The sequence below is a fragment of the Spermophilus citellus genome, assembly GCF_964194105.1.
Source record: "Spermophilus citellus genome assembly, chromosome: 13".
NCBI classification, from domain to species: Eukaryota; Metazoa; Chordata; class Mammalia; order Rodentia; family Sciuridae; genus Spermophilus; species Spermophilus citellus.
Window position 1 is genome coordinate 52,291,489 of NC_138193.1, and position 22,206 is coordinate 52,313,694.

Here is a 22,206-nt window from a genome sequence, read left to right on the forward strand (position 1 = left end):
AACTTTATATCATTCAGTTAATTACTCAAAAGTGGATTGAGTGCCCATAGGGGTTTTATCCTGTTTGTATCAAAACTTGAAATTCTTCTCTTTCTACTGGGATAAAAGAATCTTCACATTTAGTGAAGAAAATGCCTGTTTTTTATTTGATTCTTTGAAGACTATCAAAGCTTTCGTTCATCATCATTTTGTGTTGCAGAGCTTTGGATTTTGCAGAGTACTAACCAGACTCCTTGATGTCTTTGATTTGATGAGGTTTTTTAATAGCTCAATTTCAATAAATTCTTAAAACAATACACAGAATTTTAAAGGACATTATTTCATTTAATTTAGGCTGAAACCATCATTGTTTAAGGAATTCAAGAGTAGTGTAATCACGAAAAAAAGAGAAAAGCCCTCTGTAAAACATTCTATAGTTCATATTTTAAATGTATTGAGAGGTCCAAATGTCAGTCATTCTGCACATTTTCTCTAATTATTGGAAATGAGAGTGGGTTCCTTGGCTGGGTGCTGTGGCGCACACCTCTAATCCCAGCAGCTCAGGAGGCTGAGGCAGGAGGATCACAAGTTCAGAGCCAGCCTCAGCAATTTAGTGAGGCACTAAGCAACTCAGTGAGACCCTGCCTCTAATAAAATACAAAATAGGGATAGGAATGTGGCTCAGTGATTGAGTGCCCCTCAGTTCAATCCCTGGAACCCCCTTACCTCACTCCTCCCCCCAAAAAAGAGTGGGTTCCTGAATGACACCTAGAATGTAATTACCTCTCAACCTCCAACCCTGTGGACTTCTTATTTTATTTCTTGTGTTACCAAGGATTGAATCCAGGGCCTTGCACATGCTAGGCAAGCGCTATACAACTGAGTTACATCCCAAGCCCTTTTTTAAAGTTTATTTCAAGACAGGGTCTCACAAGTTGGCAACTCTGGCCTGGGTCTTCCAATTCTTCAACCTCAGCCTCTCAAGTAATGGGATTACGGGCAAGCACAATGGTGTCCAGTGGCTTTAATTTTTTTAAGTCTACAAGGAATGAAATTGTTTCTCAATTAGATTATACTTTCATCATAATTTCTAATATTTCAAATATTCTCAAAAGGTTTTTCACTTCTCTCCACTATTTTTAGTGACAGAAATTCTGTTTTCATGAGTAAGCCCCAAAACAAACCAAAGATGGTCACATGGTAGGACAGTAGTAAAGGCAGCTTATTAATGGGTTGTAAATTTTAAAATTGTTGGTAATTTGAGATTTAGAATGTAGTTTTTTATTTTGTTTTCTTTTACGTTTTAATGAAAACATTACTAGATTCCCAAACCAGTTTGGCTCAACCAACAGTGCCACCTAAACATTACATTCTTTGTCGACTTCTTACAGCAGGAGAATTGGAGGAAGGGGAAAGGATGGGAAGTGAATGGTGCCTTCCTGACATGGCTAAAGAGCAACTCTTTGAAAAGTGTTTGAAGAAATCATTGTGTCTTGGTCTCACTTTTGATTTACCTATTCATATTCAGGGTTTCCCTGTTCTTCAATACTCTCTTTTCTTCCCTTCCTAAGAGGAAGTCGTCTCCTCAGAGTCACATCTCTGCTTCTCATAACATGATTACAGTAATGGGGTGGAGAGTGCTTGCTAAATTATGCAGCTAATCCTGTGGTGCTTTAATTTTCAGGCCTTTAAAAAAAAAAACTTGGACAATGATGTATAGATTTTTGTTTAAATATTCAAACTGCCTTGTACTATAGTTTTTATATTGAAAGCCAGTTGTATCCTTAATTCTTCAGATTTGCATGAATAAAGTGTCTTTATGGGCTGCCAGCTAACAGGTATTTCTTTCATCTTAGACTTACAGAGCTCTAGCTTATGTGGCTGCTTACTTGAAAATGCAGATATGTATTCACCGTGACTTTAATAACAAAGACAAAGTTTTTCTAGTAGTGCAGAAGCAAGGGGAACAATCCTCATGGTGATAATAACTTGCAAAGTGACAGTAACTCTTGAAAACCTTGTGGAGGTTCCATGATTATACTGTTAGCTTCTGTCTGAGCAGCAAGACACACCATAAGTAGAGCTTCTGAAATGTGATGTCCTTACCTCAGAAGTACAAACAGATCAGGCCCAAAGAGTGTAAGTCCTAGAAATGTGTTTCTAAGCAGACCCAGTTATGATGCTGGAGCTTCTTCTGCCTCATGACAGGAAGCTATCTTTGTCAGTATGGAACTCTGGCCAGAAAAATGTTGATCTGGACACCAAACTGAGCACCTTCAACAGACACAGTATTTCCCTCCAGAGAGTAGTTCACTAAGTGGACTTGGTTTCTACTATTATATAGAATTCTGGCAAAGAGGGAAAATAGTCTTTTGGTCTTCCTATTTTTGCATTCAATTTTAACATTTCAGGCTGTAAGAGGGGGGTGATATTACATGTGGTAGCAGTTATTTTATTGAAGTATCTGCACTGAAATTCACTTGGGTTTTCTTTTCATTATTAGACTCTGTTCCAAACAAGTGTTCTGTAAATCCAGATGGATTACCAGTGTGCTATAGACTTATTATAGAGCAATATTCTGTGTTTGTTCTACATTGAAAGTAGTTTGCATAAGTTAGTCTTGGTTACCATCTAAAATATTTTAAAATGTTCTTTACATAAAAATTTATGTTGTATTTTTAAACCTTTAGGGGCTTTATCTATTTTTCTAAGTCAGTTAACTGTACTTTTTTAAAAAAAGTATTTTGTATCTACTTTTGTAACTTCATCAGAATAAAATATATTGAAAGCAAGAAATGACTGATTAAAAAGTATGTCTCAACACACTGGCTTCTACTTAAATATGAAAACTTGATTTTTGAAGGTTCTGTGGATATTGAGTATATCTTAAATTTTGAAAGTGACTACCATTGCATATCATTTAATAGCTAAAATATTTCCTTAGCACTTACAGAAGAGTTCCTAAGTAAAACTAAGTATCTTATTTACCAGGACCAATCCTAACCCCAAGAAACAGATTGCTAGTAGTGCATATAGTGACTGAAATCCACACCAGACAAAAAGTAATTTCCTCCCTACCAACCTAATCAAGCTCTGCACCTCTTTTGTATATTCCTGGGTATAAGATTGGAAAGTGTGACTGGAATTACTGATTTTCTTACCTTGAAATTGAGTATTCAGTGTATATCTTTAAAACACTCTCCACTCCAAGCAGCTATTTTTTTATTATTGTTGGAGAAATATGGTATGTGAGGTCTACAGCAGTGCTAGAATTGTTTTTAACCTTTTTTTGAGTTAAAAAGTGACTGATGTGGCTACATGGGGGTTAATAATAATTTTTTATAAGATATGGGTAATCAGTTTGGGATTTTTTTTCTAACATTTCGGTAGGCTTATAAGCAAACACAAAATGATGTTCATAAGGGTTTCTAATGGCTAAGTGTTTCAAAACTATTTCATACTTTATAAAAAGAGTGAAATCTAAATAATCTTGGGGCATGCCAGAGTCAGAATTCAAAACTTCACATACAGAAACCATGTCCAAACCATGCCTTGGATCTTCTCAGTAAATACTCTAATAATGTCCCCTCTACCTAGGGACACTACAGCCTGTGCCATTATCACTGGCCACTAGATGTCAGTGTCCCCTGCCACAGATGTCTGATAGTCCTCTAAACTGAGGGTATGGGGAGGAGGAGGGTAGGGCAGAGCCAATTATTCAAAAGTCATAGAATAATATGGGTAATTGTTGAAAGTTGGAGTCACACTTTCAATAAAGGAGGAATTCTGCAAATATAAATTTGTGAGTTTGATTTAATCGGAGTCGCTTGGTCACAAGTGACAGATTCAGTACTTATTTCCAGCAATGCTGGCTCCCAGTTGCACAAGCACAAAACATCTGTCTCCTCTTAGCTCTGCTTTCTTCTGTGTCTGCTTTATTTGTAAAATAGTTCTGCCCAGATGGTTGCCCGCAAGCAGCTCCAGGCTTTCTATCAGTTTAGCTAACCCAGTTGAAAAGAGCATTTCTTTAGTTCTAAGTAAGGTCACCTCACATTGGTCTGGTTCAGATCATGTGATCAACCCTAAGCCAATCCCCATCTAGTTATCCTGAGTTGGATCTTGTGTTCACTCCTAGAGCTGGAATTGGGTGGGCCTCATCTGAACATGTGGTTTGAATAACAGTGGTTCACCACTACATTGTTTGAAAAAGTTGTTTTGACAGTTTTAAAGTATCATTGACATCAATGAAGAAAATTGAAAAATTAACAAATTATCCCCAATCATACTAACCATAACTTTTTAGGAACCAAGCAGAAAGTGTGTCCACTAACAGTAGCCCAAAGGAGAAATGATGAGGGCTGGTACATAGGAGTCACTCAATATCAGAATGAATGAGTATATAAAGAGCAAATATTGGTCCAATCCATACAGGTACAACACTAGAGATATTGATTATGTAGGCCAGAGTGCAGTGGTAAAAAGCTGATGAATCCTTCAGGGCAGCACTAGATTACATGCTGCAATTACAGCTCCCGAAAGGACTTGGTTGTATTTTGGCTTTGACTTGTCTGACAGTGCTCCATATCCAGGCAGGCTTGCTGACCCATTGCCTCAGCTTACAGGACTCCTATGGTGTGTGGGTCCAACCTGTGCCTCTGTGTCTAGCAGCATCTTAAACCCAGACCTTTCCTACCTCATCTGCAATATCCAGTCAGACTATTTATTCCACTCACCTCCCAAATGTCTCAGTTCACTCCACCCATCCCTCTTGCCACTTAATTAGTGGCAGGCCCCTCATTTCTCACCTGGACACTGAAGTAGCCTGGGACCTTCTGTCCTTGTCTCCAATTTCAGCCCCTTACATTCCACCCTTCCTCACAGAAGCCAAGGTGATCTTTCTAAAATGCAAATCAGAAAATGCGTCCCTTGTTTACATCCTTCCATGAGAGAGACCCTGGAGAGAAACCCGAGCTCCTCAGGTCAGAAGCCTGCCCGGCTGCAGCGATGGGGAGCGGGATGTTCCACCAGGGCACCACGGTGAGGAAAGGACGTACCGCGCTCCCAGAGCTGGTGTTGCTGGCTGCGGAGGAAGGGGATTTTGACCTGGCCAAGCTTCTGTCTTGGACCAGGACAGCAGAGGCCAGAGGAGCGCGGTGCTGGCGAGACCGAGTCGGGGCCCGAGCTGGGCGGGCGCCGAAGTTCTGGGCACCGACTCCCCGCGGCCGGGGCGGGGTCGGGCAGACTCGCGGCCTCCGGGCGGCAGGGGGCAGCCTCGCCCACAGCGACAGGTTTCGGCCCTGGCTCTGCATCTCTCGGGAGGAACGGCGATCTCGGGCTGCGGGCCGCGGCGGCCCGGCATGGCGGCGTGGAGCCCCGCCGCGGCAGCGCCTCTGCTCCGCGGGAGCCGCGGGGTGAGCGGGCCGGGTCGGGGCTGTTCTCCCCGGGCGGAGCTTCGGGGGGACGTGGCCGGCCGCCGTCGGGGCTCTAAGAAGGGCTCCCGGGGGCGCGGGCAGTGCCGGAGGCTGAGCTCTCTTTCTCTCATTTTGTTCGTTCATCGGTTCACTCCTCGGCCATGGGCGCGCGGAGGAGTGTGAGGCCCTGCCTGGCACGATCTGCTGCAGCTTTGGCACTGGGTGGAGGTCGGAGTTCAGGGGGACAGACACATAAACAGTTGTGTACACCCGGAAGAGAAATGTTGATTCGCGAAGCGGAGGGCAGTTACCTCGTCCGGGGTCCAGGCGTGGGTGCCAGGCGCTGCGAAGAAGGGTGGTCTGGGCCCTGGGAACTTCGGCCGAGCCTCTGACCTTGACCCTCCAAACTCCGCAGCCCCGGGCAGAAAGCCCTGTAGAGGGCACTCCACTCGTGCCCTTCCAATCCTTTCTGCCCTTTCTTGACTATCTACTTCTCTTCCCTTTGGGATTGATCCTGCCTCCCTGGTGCATGCAGAGGTGTTCTACCAGCCGGCTACTGTCAGCTTGGGTAGTGGTCCACTGGGGACTTCGTCAGTCCTTTTAAGGCGCTGCCCACAGGTGTGCTAAGGTGATAGATGGCTTCTTCCCAAGGATTCTGCAGCGCTAACCACCCTCTTCCACTTACTGGTTGCCCATTCTGCTTGCCATCTGGTTACCCTCTGCCTTTTCCTCCACCAATATTCTGTCTCCCAAAGCACCTCCACCCCTGCCCCTGCAATCTCACCCAACCTCAAACATCCACTTTTTGCTTTTCTCTACATAGCACACAGACCTAATTCCAGATTCTTCTCCCGACCTGCATTTCAACTGCCTGCCAGACTTTCTTTGCCTGTGCCCAGTGGGCATTGCCCCTAATCTGCTCAAAATTCATCCATCCATTAGGGCTTCTGAGAACCAGCACCGGGCTTCACTGCAAGGTGCTATTTCAGGACAGTTGCTTTCTTGGCCTTTAAGAGCAATTGGTGAGAGAGTCCCATTTGCACAGCTGAGATTCTATGACAGGACCCTACTCTGGGCCATCAGGAAAGGACGGTGAAGAAGTGGCACCTTCAGCACCAGCACTTGCTAATAATCCTGGGGTTTTGCCTGCCTTCCACAGCCAATCAGGGACCAGCTCAGTGATTCTCCTTCCTGGTGTCTCCCTAGACTAGCTGTACAAGTCACAGTTTTCTGCTGCTTACTTTGGTACCAAGAGCCTAGGTCACACCTGGGGTTACATAGCCTAAGAAGACCAAAATCTCTAGCCTGGCACTCAGCCTGCCATGGTCTATTTTCAGCCTCTGCTCAGCATGTGTGGGGTCCAGCCCCAATGGCTGCCAACCTGTTTTTCTGCTGCTTCCCTCCTAAGGTTTGAGGCATGTTCCTTCTCAAGCACTGGCTTCCTCTGGTAACCATCTGTGAAGTGGGGGTGGAGGATTGTTGTCAATGGTGAATAACCCAAAATTATTCCTTCTTCAGGACATTTAATACAACATCTGTCTCTTCTCTCTAGTGAGAGTTAGTACGTGGTATAAAGGGGAGCTGGCAGTAGGTTGTGAAGTTACTTTCTCTTGGGGAGGGTGCAGCCTGCTAATCAGACCTCAAAAGTGAATGGGATTTGGCCCCATTCTGCAGGGCAGTAGATGGGCAATGCCACAGTAACCTGGCAGGGCAGGTCTGAGGCAGGTTCCCTGGCCTTTCCCCTGATTCTGATTTTTTTTTTTTTTTTTTTTTTTTTTTTTGTACCGGGGATTGAACTCAGGGGCACTAAACCACTGGGCCAATCCCAGCCTTATTTTTTATATTTTATTGGAGACAAGGTCTCACTGAGTTGCTTAGCACCTCACTAAGTTTCTGAGGCTGGCTTTTAACTCACAGTCCTCCTGCCTCAGCCTCCTGAGCCACTGGGATTACAGCCTGGCTCTGAATCTTACTAACAGAGCCAGCCTTGGGCACATTACTTAGTGTCTCAGTGTCCTTGACTATAAAACTCATCATAATAGTGTCTCTCTTACAGTACTGTCAAAAGGTAAACGTCTTTTGGATTGGGTCTCAGGCCTTGTCAGAGTAAATTATTTATGATTTACCTTTGCTCCCACCCCAGAATTTCTGTTTTGTGTCCTTAGAAGCTAAATGGCCACTTGATAGCACATACTCCCTCTGACATAACTCATGGCTGTGCAGTGAGGATCAGGGGCCTGTCTTGTAGGGGAATGGCAATAGCCCTGGGGGCAGTACTGTCTTGCTCTGCCATGAGCCTTTTCTCTTCTGTGGCAGTTTCCTTTGCACTGTGTCCACCGGATGTTTGCATCCCAGACGGAAGGGGAGCTCAAAGTGACTCAGATTCTCAAAGAAAAGTTTCCTCGAGCTACAGCTATCAAAGTCACTGACATTTCAGGTGAGGCTTTCTTGTCATTCCCACAGAACTTTGATGAGATTTTAGCCTGTGGAGAGGCAGACAGCAAGGGGCTAGAGAGAGAACTTGGTGCCATACCAGTGGCCTCTCAGTATGTGTTGCTTTGTGACAGAAGGAACTTGGCCTCTCCTCCCTGATGGAGTTTTGGGGAGGTGGAAGTTTCAGAAATGTAAGAGGGGAAACTGAGGGGAGGGCCTTGCTGGGAGGACTCAAAATTGCAAGGCTGGCCTATCATGAATGAGATCCCTCTCAGTCACTCCAGAGCTTGGGTCCAGAGTTTCTCATTTCACTAGAGGTAGGCCTTACTCTGAATCTCTCACCTTCTCCTGACACCCTGGAATGTCAAAGCTCCAACTGCTTTACTTTCCTCAGGATACAAGCTCAGAAAAGCCAAAGGATCTTTCCAGGCCTTTGAAGAGAGGAGGCAGTAGAAGCAAGGCAAAACCAGGACTCTCTGCTAAGCTCAGTAACTATCCCAGCCAGGCCCACCCTTTCTCAGGCAGCCTCTGATACTCAGAAGTTCAGGCTGACTGTATGTTAGGAGCATGCTGGGGACACAGCTTCTGCACCCACAAGATGGGGAAGACAGGCCCTTTATCCAGACACACACATGGGCAGCCAGATAGGCTTGTATCTCCACACCCAGACTTAACTACTGCGTTGCCACAAGAGCTCACCAACAGCATTTACATGGATTCTGAAAAAGTTCTAGGAAGCTAAAGATCTGTCAGAATGATATGTCAGGGGACAGCTCTGCAGGGTCACCAAGCAGTGCTGAGACCTTGATGTCACCAGGTCTTTACCTGTCCCAGGCCCAGGGCAGAGCTGAAACTTTTCCCTCAGTTTGGCGCTGCCCAGCCCTGGATGGAGTTCTAAAAGGATGTTGTGATATTATGGTGTACATATTTTGGTTTTTGACCATAATTCCTGGCTTATAGCCCCTTTCCCCAAAGCAGGCCAGAGATATTAGAATTTCTCTTTCCCAAGACATTTCATAGAAACTAGTTTTCTCCCACCTTTTTTTCTTGGGGCTGGCCATAAGGAATTCTCTGGTGATTATACCCCCTTTTCAGAAGGAGTCCTGCCTGTGTTTACAAGGAAAAAATGCTGCACAGAGAGGCCAGGAGGGGTCTGAATCGATAGCTTGCTGGGTTTCCCCACCCAGTATATTAGCAGTTGTGCCTTTGCAATGAAGTCTCCAGAAAAATATCAAAGGACAGGATTCAGAGCGTCTGGGTAGCCGAACACATGGAGGTTCCTGGAGGTCAGAGCTCTGGACAGGCTATGGGAGCTCTGTGCCCCTTCTCCCATACCTCACCCTTTGCATCTCTTCCTCTATATTCTTTGTATTATCCTTTATAATAAAACCAGTAAACCTAATGTTCCCCTGGGTTCTGTAAGCTGTTTACACAAATTGTACCCTAGAAGGGGGTTGTGGGAACCCTGATTTACAGTGGGTCAGTCTGAAGCACCGGTGAAACAACCTAAGGCTTGTGATTGGCATTTGCATCCAGGTAAGTGGGGTCACATTGAGTTGGATTAGAGATATTCAGCTGATGTGTGCTGCTGTAGGATGGCTTGCTTGCCAGTGGAGAGAAATCCCCCCACCTGTGAGGTCACGGGCAGGTCTGTTGTGAGTGTGTAATGGGAGAAACCGAGTTTGAGTGGGTTTTTCATTTTCAGTCATTGAGTCCAGGAGCCTGAGTGTAACCAAAATGTGGATTCCTCGAGCACATGACATGAGAAGCAAAACAAAACCTGTTGAGTAGATTGTACTTCTCAGATGGGGGCCTGGTGTTCCCAGTGCAGGGGACGTTCTCCTGTGCGTTGCTTTGTGTTAGTGCAGCTTGGCCAGAGCTGGCAAGGCCCACCTGCCTTAGGGCTTCACTGTAGCTCCAGGTCCAGGTCCAGCATATTCACTGTGCCCCTGGTTCTCTCCTGCTTCTTTGCCCCTTTCTTTTCTTTTGGATGGGATCACAAATATAGCCTTTAAACCAAATTTAGTGTATTTTTTCATTTTTAAAAATACAGATTGCAGATCCTTTGGAATGAGGAATACTGAAATTTAGTCCTTCCCACTCTCTGCCGTGGCATTTGTTGTCCTACTAAAAGAAAATACTTTATATTCCTTAAGTTTAACGTGCTTTTTGCCTTATCCTTTCTGCCCACAAGTAATTATCCTGGGTAGCACAGTGGCCTTCCAAAAGAAAGAGCACATTTGGGTTGAGGCAACCTGGAAGAAGCCTGCCAGGAGGTGTATGTGGTCAGATCAGAAGCCGTGATCTTTTTTCTACCTGTCTTAGCAACATTCCCAAATGCCAAATAATAATACTTAGACCTTCTTTGGGTTGTATCGTACTTCCAGGACACATGGGACCATGGCTGTCACACTTAATAATCAAAACACTTTTGATTTGTGTTTATTTTAGGAGGCTGCGGGGCAATGTATGAAATTAAAATCGAATCAGAAGAATTTAAGGAGAAGAGAACTGTCCAGCAGCACCAGATGGTTAATCAGGTCAGTGGAGGTACCAATGATCCTTTGCCACTGGCCTTCAGCACCTGGGGGATGTGGGCAGAGCATCGATCGTGGTTTTCACTGGAAGTCCTAGGAAAGAATAATTCAAATTCCACAATTGCACAAACAGGACTGGAGACCTGAGAAAAATGAGATTGTGGGCAAATATGGATTTTTATTCACAATTGGAAACAAGCCACCCAATTGTTATTTTGTAGTTCCTTGTCTAGTGAATAGTGTTTGTAAGCAGGCACAGTGCTAAAGGATAAGTGTTTTCGTAGATTTGGGCTTTTTTTTTTTTTCCTCCCTTTAGCCTTTAGGCCTACTTTACAGGTGGATGAATTCATGTACAGCATGATTGAGAATGGCTCCAGCTGCCCCAACCCAGTGACAGAACATTTGGGCCCTGGAACTTCATGTTCAAACAACCCTAGTTTGCTAGGGTCCATTTATGCTTGGTTTAATTTGAACTTATACCAGCTTTGGCCCTAGGGCCTGTGTCTGTAACTCACCCCCTTCAGCAGGTGGTTTTTGTTTTGTTTTGACATCATTCTGGAAGGTCTTGCACATTGTGAACTAGTTTAATTTTTGAAAAGCACAGTTATGGTCCCAAGAGTCTGAAGCGGCCCCTCCTACATTGCATTGCGTTCAGGTGTTCCGCACTGCCATTTGAAGACACCCTGCTTCTCTGCACACACCATCCAGCAGCCTGCTGCCTAGTCATCTATTCTTTCTGTATCTGTATATTTGCCCAGATCAGACCTCCTGCCGTCTTAGACTGCCCTTCCCCTCTTGCACCTGGCTCAAATGCTCTCCCCCTCCCTCCCTGGCAGGCCATGAAAGCCCCTCCACCCTTCGACTCCCTCTGTCAGCTACCAGTGTTTTCTGCCTTGTGTCCTGGATACTTATGCCCCTGCCATTTATCCCTTGGAACCTGGGAACCCTTTGTGGGTGGTTCCATCTTTTAATTTCTCACAGCACATAGTCCTACAGCCCTAAGGTGTGCTGGTGGCTGTGCTGTTGCTGACAGCAACATTCTTCCATGGGTCAGAGTCCAGATAGAATACAGGGGAGGGAAGATGGGGTGGCTCAGCTTATCCTGATCTGGTGGAATTTGGGTTTTATTCTCAAAATTATGTGGTTGCCTGATGTAACCTACTCCTCAAGTGCCACAAATGCCACAGCACATGGTTAGGGCCCTGATGAAGGTATCTAATTATACCAGGTGGGCAGTGTCTAGATGATTAAGTTTGAGGATATTAGCTTTGATAGAGTCACATGGGAGGGACAAAATGAAACCTCTTTAAAGAGCAGGTCAGTTGACCTGTAGGGGTCTGAGCTGGGGCCTGGAGTTGCCCTGCTTCAAGCAGGTATTAGCACCCATCTAGGAGAAGATGAACCTGGGAATGACCAGCCTCTTCTGCCCAAGGTCAAGCTTCCCAAGCACATTGTTTTGTCTTCAAAAGTGGAGTGAGAGTGGGCTAGGAGCCTCATCCAGCACACAGGATGTCAGAGTGGGGCCCTGGCAGGCCTGGGTCAGGGTAAAGCTTTCCTTCTGGATCTTTTCTGGCCATCCTCACACCTAGTAATGTTCATCTTGGTGACACAGGATCCAATTCTTGGTCCAGAAGTCCCTTGCTGTGGTAAATAGCTGTTGCCCCCTCCCTCCTGTGGCCTCTTTCCTGTCTGCTGCCTGATGGCCCTCCCCTGAGGGCACCTCTGCTCATGTTTCCCCTTTTGCTCAGTGTTCTTCCTAACCTGGGATTTCCCACCCTCGGGGGATCTGCCTCAGTCTTTTCCCCTGTCCCTGCTCTTGCCTGTTCTACTCCAGGCTGTCCAGCTCTAGGGTTTCCTCTTCCTGGGGCCCCTTCTCACCCACTTGAAAACCAGTGTGCAGGAGCACCCCCTAAGGACACCTGTAATGGGGCTGCCAGGCTTGCAGCCTCCCAGGGCCATTGCTGCCGGCCTGGAATCTGATTTTGTTGCTTTCTGTTTTGTGAACTTTTACCTTCATTGTTCTTCCACACCTTCTCCTCTGAGTCCCCAGCTCCCAAAAAAATGTGGTGGACATAGCAGAGCTCGGAAATGCTTATCCAAGGGCTGGGGCTGGGGCTCAGTGGTAGAGCACTTGCCTGGCATGTGTGACACACTGAGTTCAATCCTCAGCACCACATAAAAAAAATGAAATAAAGATATTGTGTCTACCTTAAGAAAAAAGAATATGTTTCTCCAAGCTATGTCTTCTCACCATGCACTTTGGTCAGGTTACCTCTCCCCCTAGGGCCTCAGCTTCCTTCCTCTCCTGTAAAGTGACCCAGGTGATCTCAAAGGCCCTCTAGCTGTGGCATATGATATGTGTGATACTGTGGGGGGTGTTGGGAGCCTTCAAGGAGCCACACAGAATGCAGGGAAAAGGTGTTAGGAGAGAGAAGTGTGGAGACCTGAGGTGGCAAAGCCCAGAAGTTTTCTCAATCCAGGACCGTCAGCTGAGCCGTGATTGGGCCCTCATCCAGCCAGCGAGGCCCAGGAGTGTCCTTAGCTTGCAGAAGGCAAATGGTCCCATGTGCTGTGCACTCTTCACCCAGCTGCCATATGAAGCTGTAAAAGAGGGGAATTTGTGGCATTTGTGTGGTTTTAAAGAATAGCTGCTCATGGTTTGAAATAGCAAACAGAAACAGCTCTAAAGTTCATTAGGGGACAAGTTGAAAAGTTATAATACATCTGTATCATGGAACATGATGCCAACGCAAAGAATGACACTTACTATGGAAAGGTCTCCAAGGTAGATGGTTAGGGAAAAGCAAAGTGTAGAACAGTTTGTTTGAAATGTTAGCATTTGTGGTTTTGAAAGGCAGTGGTATGGAATATACATTCATGTTTTTATGCATTTTACCCCTGCAGATATAAATATTGTGAAATAAACTGCTGTTTACAATAGCAGTTTCCTGTTTGGGATGGGAGATGAAGGACAGGTGTGGAAGGGAGGCCTTACCATATACCTTCTGGTTTTTCAGCTATAGTATTTTGTTGTTGTTGTTGTTTTTGTTTTGTTTTCAGATTGAGTCTCACTATGTTGCCTAGGCTAATCTGGGATTCCTGAGCACAAGTGATCCTCCTGCCTCGATCTCCCAAATCCTGGGACACTAGGCCCGTGACACTATGCTCAGCTTAGATATTATTGATTAAAAAAATTATAAAGGAAAAAATTTCTTAGACAAAATGTGCAAAGTCTACTTCAAATATATAAAGATATTCTTAATTGACAGCAAGTACATAAAATGATGATGCTCTTTTACTTATTCAGGCACTAAAAGAAGAAATCAAAAGCATGCACGGACTGCGGATCTTTACCTCCGTCCCCAAGCACTGACCACACCCTGACTGCACAGATGCTGCTGCCTGAAGCCCTGGGTGAATTTCACTGATGGCATTCTTCCCAAGGCATTTGCCAAAAACTTTATCGATTTTTGGTCATAGACATTTCTATATTATAATTATAGAAGAGATGTTATCTATTTAGATGTTAATTAAAGGCCACAGATACCTGACACTTTGGGAGGGTTGTGACTAATGCTTAAAGTTAATTTATTTCAGGAGTATGTTCCCTTTGTCCAGAGTGGTCATCTTTGGACAGTTCTGTCCTGCCACTAAAACAGAGTCTTGTGAAGAGGTTTTCTTAGAGCTGGGGGTGTGGGCTCAGTGATAGAGCGTTTCCCTAGCATGCATGAGGCCTTAGGTTCCAACCTCAGCACTGTGAAAAAACAAAAAGTTCTGGTTTCTTTCCCTTTATGAAACTGCTCAGTTCCCTTAATCATATCAAAAGGAAGAAAAGGTCCTTTGCTTTGGCTCTTCCTTCATTACTCTTGCCTTTCCCTCCAGACTTCTTCCAAGAATTACCTTGGACCCTTTTTATACTCTGGAGCAGACCTAAGGATTGAGTCTGCATCCTCTCCTGTGTTTAAAGATCCCCCACAGTCTGCCTTTCGAGGGAGGACTAGGGGGTGGGGCTGGGCCTTATCATACTCCTTTGCAACTTAGCCACAGGCCATCTTGACTCAACTCCCGGCAGACAGACCTGCCCTGGATTTCTCAGCAAAAGACACTAAGAAGCAGGGATATGGGACATGAATTCCAGCTGCTGTGGCTGCAACATCTGGTGTTCTGGGTGGTGGCTGCGTAGTCAGTGTTATAGACTGCTGTCTCTGAGCCCACAACAGTAGCCTCAGTATCTGGGTCTGTAGCACAGTTTGGGCTTCAGCTGCACAGACTGCCTTATTCCTACCTGTTTTCAGAAGCTGGCTTTCCAGTGTTCTCAGAAATCCTGTGACTTTTCCTGTATCCTTGCACTAGATTCTTCCCTAATCACAGAAGTCAGTCATTGGCTGATGCTGGTAGCTGAGAGCCCTGGTGAGTTTACTGGCCCTTTGCAATGTGGCTCCTGCCCTCCTATCCCTACCTTTCTACTGTTCAACTTCCTCAGAGGTGACCACATCTACTGCCTCTCTCAGTCCTCAGCTCCCTGGTCACCATGCTGGTGGAAAGTTGACATCTATTCCTTCCTCAAACTCCTTTTTGTATTTCATAGGTCCCACCACCAGAGAAGTCAGTGGTCATTGTCCATTCTGCAGGTGCCTCCCTAAGAAACAAGGGGATGTAGGTAGAGCAACCTTAGGCCCCAGGTTTTTTGGACAGCACAAATTTCAAACACTGTTCACATACCGTCTCCCAATATTGTGGTTTAAAAATATTCTCTTGTCTACACCGTGGGGTTGGGGGGAATTGATATCCTGCTAGGGCAAAACTGCCTTTGACGTGGAATGGTCACTCAATTCTATCAGTGCTGAGAAGATGGGGCAAAACTAAGAAAACTGTGTCCGAGGGCCCAAGCCATCTCTGAAAGGGTTAGATAGCAGGAAACATCTAAGACCATAGTCCCAGAGGCTAGCCAGATGGTAATGATCAGCGAGGATGGAGAAGCCACAAAATTAGACCCATCAGTTACTTGTATGGAACCTAATTGTCCTCCTTTTAAGGGTGGGCTCCACATACCGATCTGCTCCTAAAGAGTAGAATACAGGGTAAGTGACGTGCAATTTTACAAAGTCCTAGAAGGCACCATGACTTTCCTCTAAGTACCCTGTTGATAGGACACATGAGCAACCTGTGAAGAGGACCATGTGGTGAGAAACTGAGGCCTCTCACCAAGAGCCAACCTAATAGACTTACAAACAGCCAGCCAGGAACAGGCCTTTACCAAGAAAAGAGCCATCTTGGAAGTGGATCCTTTGGCCACTGTCAGAAGACTGCAGCAGGAGCCAGAACCACCCAACTGAGCCATGCCCCACTTCTTAACCATACTGTGAGATATAAATGTTTGTTTTAAAGCACTATGTTTTACAGCAATAAAGAATGTATTTGCACATTAATGAAGCATCTCATTGATGGAAGGGTTGAAGGGCCAAACTGCCTTTTAGGTAGGGGCACATCTAAATATCAGAAGCAAAAATGCCACTGACACTCCTCTTCATCATTTGTTTCAAGATCTGCAGATTTTTTTTTTTTTTTTTTTTTTTTTTTTTTTTTTTTGGTACTGGGGATTGAACCCAGGGGTGATTAACCACTGAGCCATCTCCCCAGCCCTTTTAATATTTTATTTAGAGCTACTAGGATCACAGGTGTGTGCCACCATGCCCAGTCTGCAAATCAGCTTTATTGTCTCTCATTCTAGATTGGTGTCCACTATGTCACTTAACCACCAGGAACTCTTAATTTTAACATCTTAATGTTCAGGACATGAAAAGGACATATTCTCCTTTCAAGTTCCAGGGAAAGCCTCTCTGATTGGTGCTCCTGAATCCAGAGCCACCTGGACTGATGAGCTGAGGGCCAGGAGTCTTGTAAAACTGCAACCTCTGACTGGACTCTGGTTTGGGGTGAAGGGAGGAGTTCCCAAAAGAAGCTGCAGGTGTCAGGGCAGGGTTGTTCCCCAAAGAAGAGGTTGGGGATGGAAAACCAGGTGTTCTCAGGGTGAGGAAAAGGTTAGCAGGCCTGCCCTCCTAGGAGTGTCCAGACACCAGAGACAGACATTTCCCCAGTTTCTCTCCCTGGGATTTGAGGCCAGTGAACTGTCCATCCTACCACTTTCCAGGCCTCTGCTCTCGATTCTGTCAATAAGAATGCTTTAAAGTAGCCTCTCTACCCGTGTTGTGCTTCCTTCAAAATTAAGAGGAAAGACCAGAGAGGAATCACAAGTTTTCTTTTAATTGATTAAAAAAGAAGAAATTGTTTAATCTCAGCAGCTAGAGTAGAACATTGCATCTGATACAGCAACTCCTAGTTTTTTGATTAGATGTTACTTGTGGAAACTGCTGAAATTATATAATACATTTCAGAGCTGAGTACTCTTAATTTTTTTTTTTTTTTTGATACAGGTGATTGAACCCAGAGGTGCTCTACCACTGAGCTATATCTCCAGTCCTTCGAACTTTTTATTTTTAGACAGAATCTTGCTGAGTTGCTGAGTCTGGCTTCAGACTTATGATCCTCCTGCTTCAGCCTCCCTAGTCACCAAGATTACAGGAGTGTGCCACAAAATCAGTCTGAATGTCCTTCTAAAGGACAGTGGCAGTGGGAAATGCAGTTCTGCATGTGTGTGTGTGTGTGTGTGTGTGTCTGTGTGTTGCTGGGGATTGAACTTAGGGTCTTGTGCTTCCAGGCAAGCACTGGGAAATGCAGTTTTGAGGAGGATGGCTTGCTGATTGAAACTAGGGGAAGCTCCCCAGTCCACAGTCCTCACCCTAATTCCTCTTGTGCACCCTCAGCCTTGGGTGTCTGACACCCAACTAGCAGTGTATGGGACCAACTCGTCTGCAACCTGGGAGAGGACCTGGTGCCAAACACAGACAATGGTGAGGAGCCAATAGTCCCCAACTTCCTTTCTAGGGAACTCAAACTGGGAAGGAAGAGTAAATGACCCAAAGACAGCCAATCCATAGACAGGCTAGTGGCTGATGGGAAGTTCAGGGCAAACAAACCAAGGAATCCAAATTGGGAAATACGGAGAGAAGCTGAAGTTGAAAAAATGGATGGAGAAATAATCATCCATGAAGGGCCGTAGCAAGTAGGATGAGGGAGATGATAGTGATTCCAAATCTGGCTGCAAATTAGAACCACCTGGGGTATTAGAAAATGCCCACATCTGAGTCCCTGACAGGTCTGAGGCTGGTTAATAAGGGTTGGAGAGGGTGGCGGCTCAAAGACTAGGTAAGCCATGTGAAAGTTAGGACCCCTGGAGGGAACCACTTCAGACTCTAGAGCCTCATGAAGCAGACTCCTCACTCCTCGCTGACTTCTTCCCATTCCCTTTTCCCTCCACAGAGCTACTGGTCACCATTGATTTACAGGCTCATCTCCATCTCCTACCTGTTTGGGGAAATTAAACTCCTACATTCCTTATGAGGAAGGCAGAGGGCGGGAGAACTCAAGGCAACAGAGCTGCGTCAGGTCCCAACCAAGCTTGGCACAGGACAGGCCTGTCCTAGGAAGTGGTTGTAGCCACAAGTGGCCAGTTTATCCTCTGCTTGGAAAGCAGCCCAATGAGCCTGTCACCCCATAGGCTGGTTTCTAATCACAGGGTGCCGAGGCACAGAGAGGAGGTGTGGGTGGAGGCACAGGATCAATCCCTAGCTCCAGTTGTTATGCACTCCTACTCTGTACTTCCTTGTCGTGACTGTCAGAAACGTCATCTTGCTGGGCACAGTGGTGCACACCTGCAATCCCAGTGGCTCAGGCGGCTGAGGATTGTAAGTTCAAAGCCAGCCTTGGCAACTTAGCTAGGCCCTGAGCAACTTAGCAAGACCCTGTCTCATAATAAGAAGACATAAATAAAAGGGCTGGGGATGTGGCTCAGTGGTTAAGCATGCAGGGATTCAATCCCTGGTATGGGGGACGGGGGAATAATAGAAAGAAAAGAAGCTCATAGCATAAGTCAGCAAAAGGTGGCTTGCTAGCTAAAGTTGGCTTTCTAACAGCCACCTAAAAACCCTGAATCCACACCACATGCTTCCTTACAGCTCTCCTCTATTGCACCAGATTGGAGCATGTCTCAACTCTTCTGCCCAATGATCTCAACCTTTCTATTTCATCAGGTCTTGTTAAATAACACTCTGTAGGAGGTCATGGATTTGGATTGGCATCTGCACAGGGCCCAGTAGACCAAATATAGTTTAATCACAACAGAAGCTGTGGGCTGGCTACAGAAGGCCCTAGAGTCTGTTAACCGATTAGGCTGTAAATAACTAGTTAGGTTGTAACCCATTGACAAGGCTGTGGTCAATTAAGTTGTTTTTGACGCCTCGCACCTGTTTTCCTTAAGTGCCGGTCTAATTGCCACATTGACACAAGTTCTCAGAAACTGTGTTGGTTCTGGGAACTACTTTCTTCATGAAAAGGGTTTTTTTGTTGTTATTCAAATAGAGTCCTCTAAATTCAACTGGTCTAAAAAATTCTCTTTTTACAATATTGACATAGCAGGATCCAAAACAGAGCTCTAGAGACCCCGAGGAGCACTAGGTAAGCGGAAGGGGTTACCAGTCGGGCCCTTCCTGAGCACTGAGATCTTGCTGTATCTGGAATGGTAGGTAAGTTTTCTCTCAAATCCCAAAGTTCCCCAAGTTTGTGTTTTGAGCCATCTGAATCTGCATGAACAAAATTTTGATCTGGACTAAGTTTGGATGTTGTGACAGGGCTCTCTAGGGAAGTCTCAGGTTTCCAATTGGGTCAGGCAGAAACTGAACTGGGTTCAGTAGGAACAAACCAAACTGTCCTCTAGAGAGGCCTCAGGTACATGACCAGATCAGAGAAAAAAAACGAAAGAGACAAAAACTGGTGTGGTTGGGGATTAGCTCAGGAGTAAAGCTTGCCTAGCATGTTGCCATTTATTTAATAACAAACATAGTACTAGTCTCAGTTTGATGTTTGAATAAATTTGAGTACTGAGACATCTTGTTTTAAATGCAGTGTAGAGAAGGTCAGGGTGTTTGGTCTGTTTGTAGACAGGAAAAGTATTGACTATGAAGAAACATGTTGGCAAAGATTTAGCAATGGTGCCCATCTACAAAATGGTGCTATGGAACAGCTCAAAACTGCTTGCTTCCTAGGTTGTCACTAGAAATTAAAGTTGCTGGGAGTTTAAAAAAATCATATGTGGTAATTACAACTAGAATCAACTCCTTATGCAAGGAAAGTAAGATGTATTTGGCAGGTAAAGCAATACTGTATGAAAGATGTGTTTTGCGTGAGGGGAAAGTATTAGATCTAAAATAGAATGACTGCTTATCTCAAAATGAGAGAGGGAAAACATATGACAAGTAATTGAAAGAATGTAAGAAGTTTGTGAAAAGCTGGAGAAAGATGAATCTTGTGAAAGGAACTTTGTTTCAAGTTCACTAAAATTAAAAAGGAATTACTTAAACTTGCTAAAAACCAAACTTCCTTTTTTTTCTTGCGGGGGGGTGTGCTGGGGATTGAAGTTGGGGCCTTGTGCATGCAAGGCAAGCACTCTACCAATTGAGCTATATCCCCAGCCCCCAAACTAAACATTAACATCAAATATAACTATAGCTGTATGCAGTGGTGCACATCTATTATCTCAGCCACTTGGGAGGCTGAAACAGGAAGAGCACAAGTTTAAGACCAGCCTTAGCAACTTGGCAACAAAAAAATGGAAAATTAGAATATGGTTCCTTATGTTAATACAAGATTTTGAGAATTGGTCTGTTCTTACTAAGAAATAGGGCTTCATTAGGTCTCTTGATTACTTAGGAAAACCAAATCCTTTTTATTGAACAGCTTGGATATTTTTCCTATGACTCTGCGACTTTGTGTTTGCTTTTGAAGTTTCTTGACCATCACTGTGGTTAGATGAATGACTTGAAGTGACCCATGATCTTATTTTGATCAAGAGTTTTGAAACTTTAATATATATTTTTTTTTTGGTACTATGGATTGAACCAAAAATGGTGGAGTGCTTTTCCACCAAGATGCATCCCAGCCCTTTTTACTTTTTTATTTTGAAATAGGGTCTCACTAAGTAACTAAGGGTTTTGTAAGTTGCTGAGGCTGGCCTTGAATTTGCGATTCTCCTTCTTCAGTCCCCCAAATCACTGGGATTACAGGTGTGCACCACTAGTCCTGGTGAACCTTCAATACCTTTGAAAGATCTTCCAAAATCACATTCTAAGTTATTTTATTTGTTTGTTTTTTACCTGAAACTAACCTTGGGATGTTCCAGAGAGGCCCCTGGACCATCTGAAAGGAGATGTGAAATGAGCATATCCAGTAGGCCTAAGTAAATTGTATGGAAAGAATTGTCAAATAAGTGAGGTTGGATCTTCTTTGAGTTGTGTTTATATGAAGATGTTGATAATGTGTTTCAAAAATCATACGAAATTCTTCACATAGTCCTGATGTAAAGCTGTCAGTCATAATTCTGATTATTAAGAAGTTGTCTGTAACAGAAATAACTGAATTTCCTTGTGAATTGTGGTGGTGTTACTATAATAAACCCTCATTTCACAGAAGGTTAATTTACTCTGGTCCGTAGTCTTTCTTCAAAGAGGCTCTGGAAAGGACTCCGTCAAATGGAGGTTTTTGATCTCTGTGCGATTATATAATTGGACTGGGTAAGGCTTCTGGAATTCTAATGGAGAGATGGATTGGTCATAATCCTGTTAATCCAGCATCAGTCAGAACAGGAATTGACTGAATACCAGGGAAATAAATGCCTTGAGAAATTTTCATGCTGGGTCAGCCAGTACTGGAACTGCTGCGATGCAGTTCTGGGAAAACCTGGTCCCAGTGTATGACAGCCAGCCACAAGGTGCCGTGAGATCCAAGAAAGAGACAGAAAGATCCAGAATGATAGAGTCCACTTTAGTGGAGACTGATAGAAATGTGGTCCCAGGCAGCAAGGCCAGAGATCCCCATGATTTGGGTCAGAAGGAAGGGGCTTATATAACAGTCAGGACAAAATGTCTTCATCTGTGCTGAATCATGGTTTGGTTTTGCTCAAATAGATGCTACTAAACTTAATTGGTCTCAGGAATCTTCCTTTCGACACCCTAATTAAGAGAAGGGTCAGTTCTATCATTAGGCACCTAATTTCAGGGAGTTGATCTCATTTCTCAGCTTGTGGTAAAACACCCCATCACTGAATTCATACAAATTTTTTTAAACATGCTTATTAGGCCAATGGGAAGGTACAACTAAAAGATGCTGGACAGTCTTTTCTTCTACCATAAAACTAGAAAAAAGCAATTTTTTTTTTTTTTTTTTTTTTGTGGTACTGGGGATCCAGCCCAGGGCCTCATGCATACTAGTCAAGCACTCTATCACTGAGCTACATCTCCAGCCCAGAAAGAAACAATCCTATTGACCACATTAAAACAACCTCAGTGAGAACCCAATTGTCTATAGAAGTCCAGTGCTGAGCAGCTGGCAGGGAACTTGACTGTGAGTAGAGCTGCCTTACCCCCGCCCGCAGTTACAAAAACAAAGTTCATCAGGGAGCAGAAAAAAATAAACACAAAGAGTAAAATGTTAAAATAACTGAGGGTCAAGTAATGCTTTCAGTATTTTCTATCAAAATAGTCTTTATTGTGTTAGAACAGTCTTAGACTTACAGGAGAATTTTGGAAATGGTACAGAGTTCCCATACACCCTACATCCAGTTTTCCTGAAATTAACATCTTACATTAACATAGTACATTCATTCCAATTAATGAACCAATACTGATGGACTATGAAAGAACTTCACTTGTTCATATTTTTTCAGTTTTCCCCAA

The 22,206-nt window shown here is 44.5% G+C and overlaps 1 protein-coding gene across 1 annotated transcript; it reads left to right on the forward strand.

Annotated features, from left to right (window-relative positions):
- Positions 1 to 5,236: 5,236 nt before the first annotated feature.
- Positions 5,237 to 13,911, forward strand: BOLA3 (bolA family member 3). The gene is made up of 4 exons (XM_081265350.1): positions 5,237 to 5,390; positions 7,707 to 7,827; positions 10,275 to 10,363; positions 13,668 to 13,911. Exons 1-4 carry the CDS (start codon positions 5,337 to 5,339, stop codon positions 13,731 to 13,733), a joined length of 330 nt encoding a protein of 109 aa, XP_081121476.1. The 5' UTR covers positions 5,237 to 5,336; the 3' UTR covers positions 13,734 to 13,911.
- The last annotated feature ends 8,295 nt before the right edge of the window (positions 13,912 to 22,206 follow it).

Excerpts from the sequence above, each read along its gene's own strand:
- BOLA3 (XM_081265350.1), top strand. The coding sequence starts at position 5,337 with ATGGCGGCGTGGAGCCCCGCCGCGGCAGCGCCTCTGCTCCGCGGGAGC. Across the intron at positions 7,828-10,274 it reads CAAAGTCACTGACATTTCAG|GAGGCTGCGGGGCAATGTAT; the intron begins GTGAGGCTTTCT and ends TGTTTATTTTAG. Across the intron at positions 10,364-13,667 it reads AGCACCAGATGGTTAATCAG|GCACTAAAAGAAGAAATCAA; the intron begins GTCAGTGGAGGT and ends TTACTTATTCAG.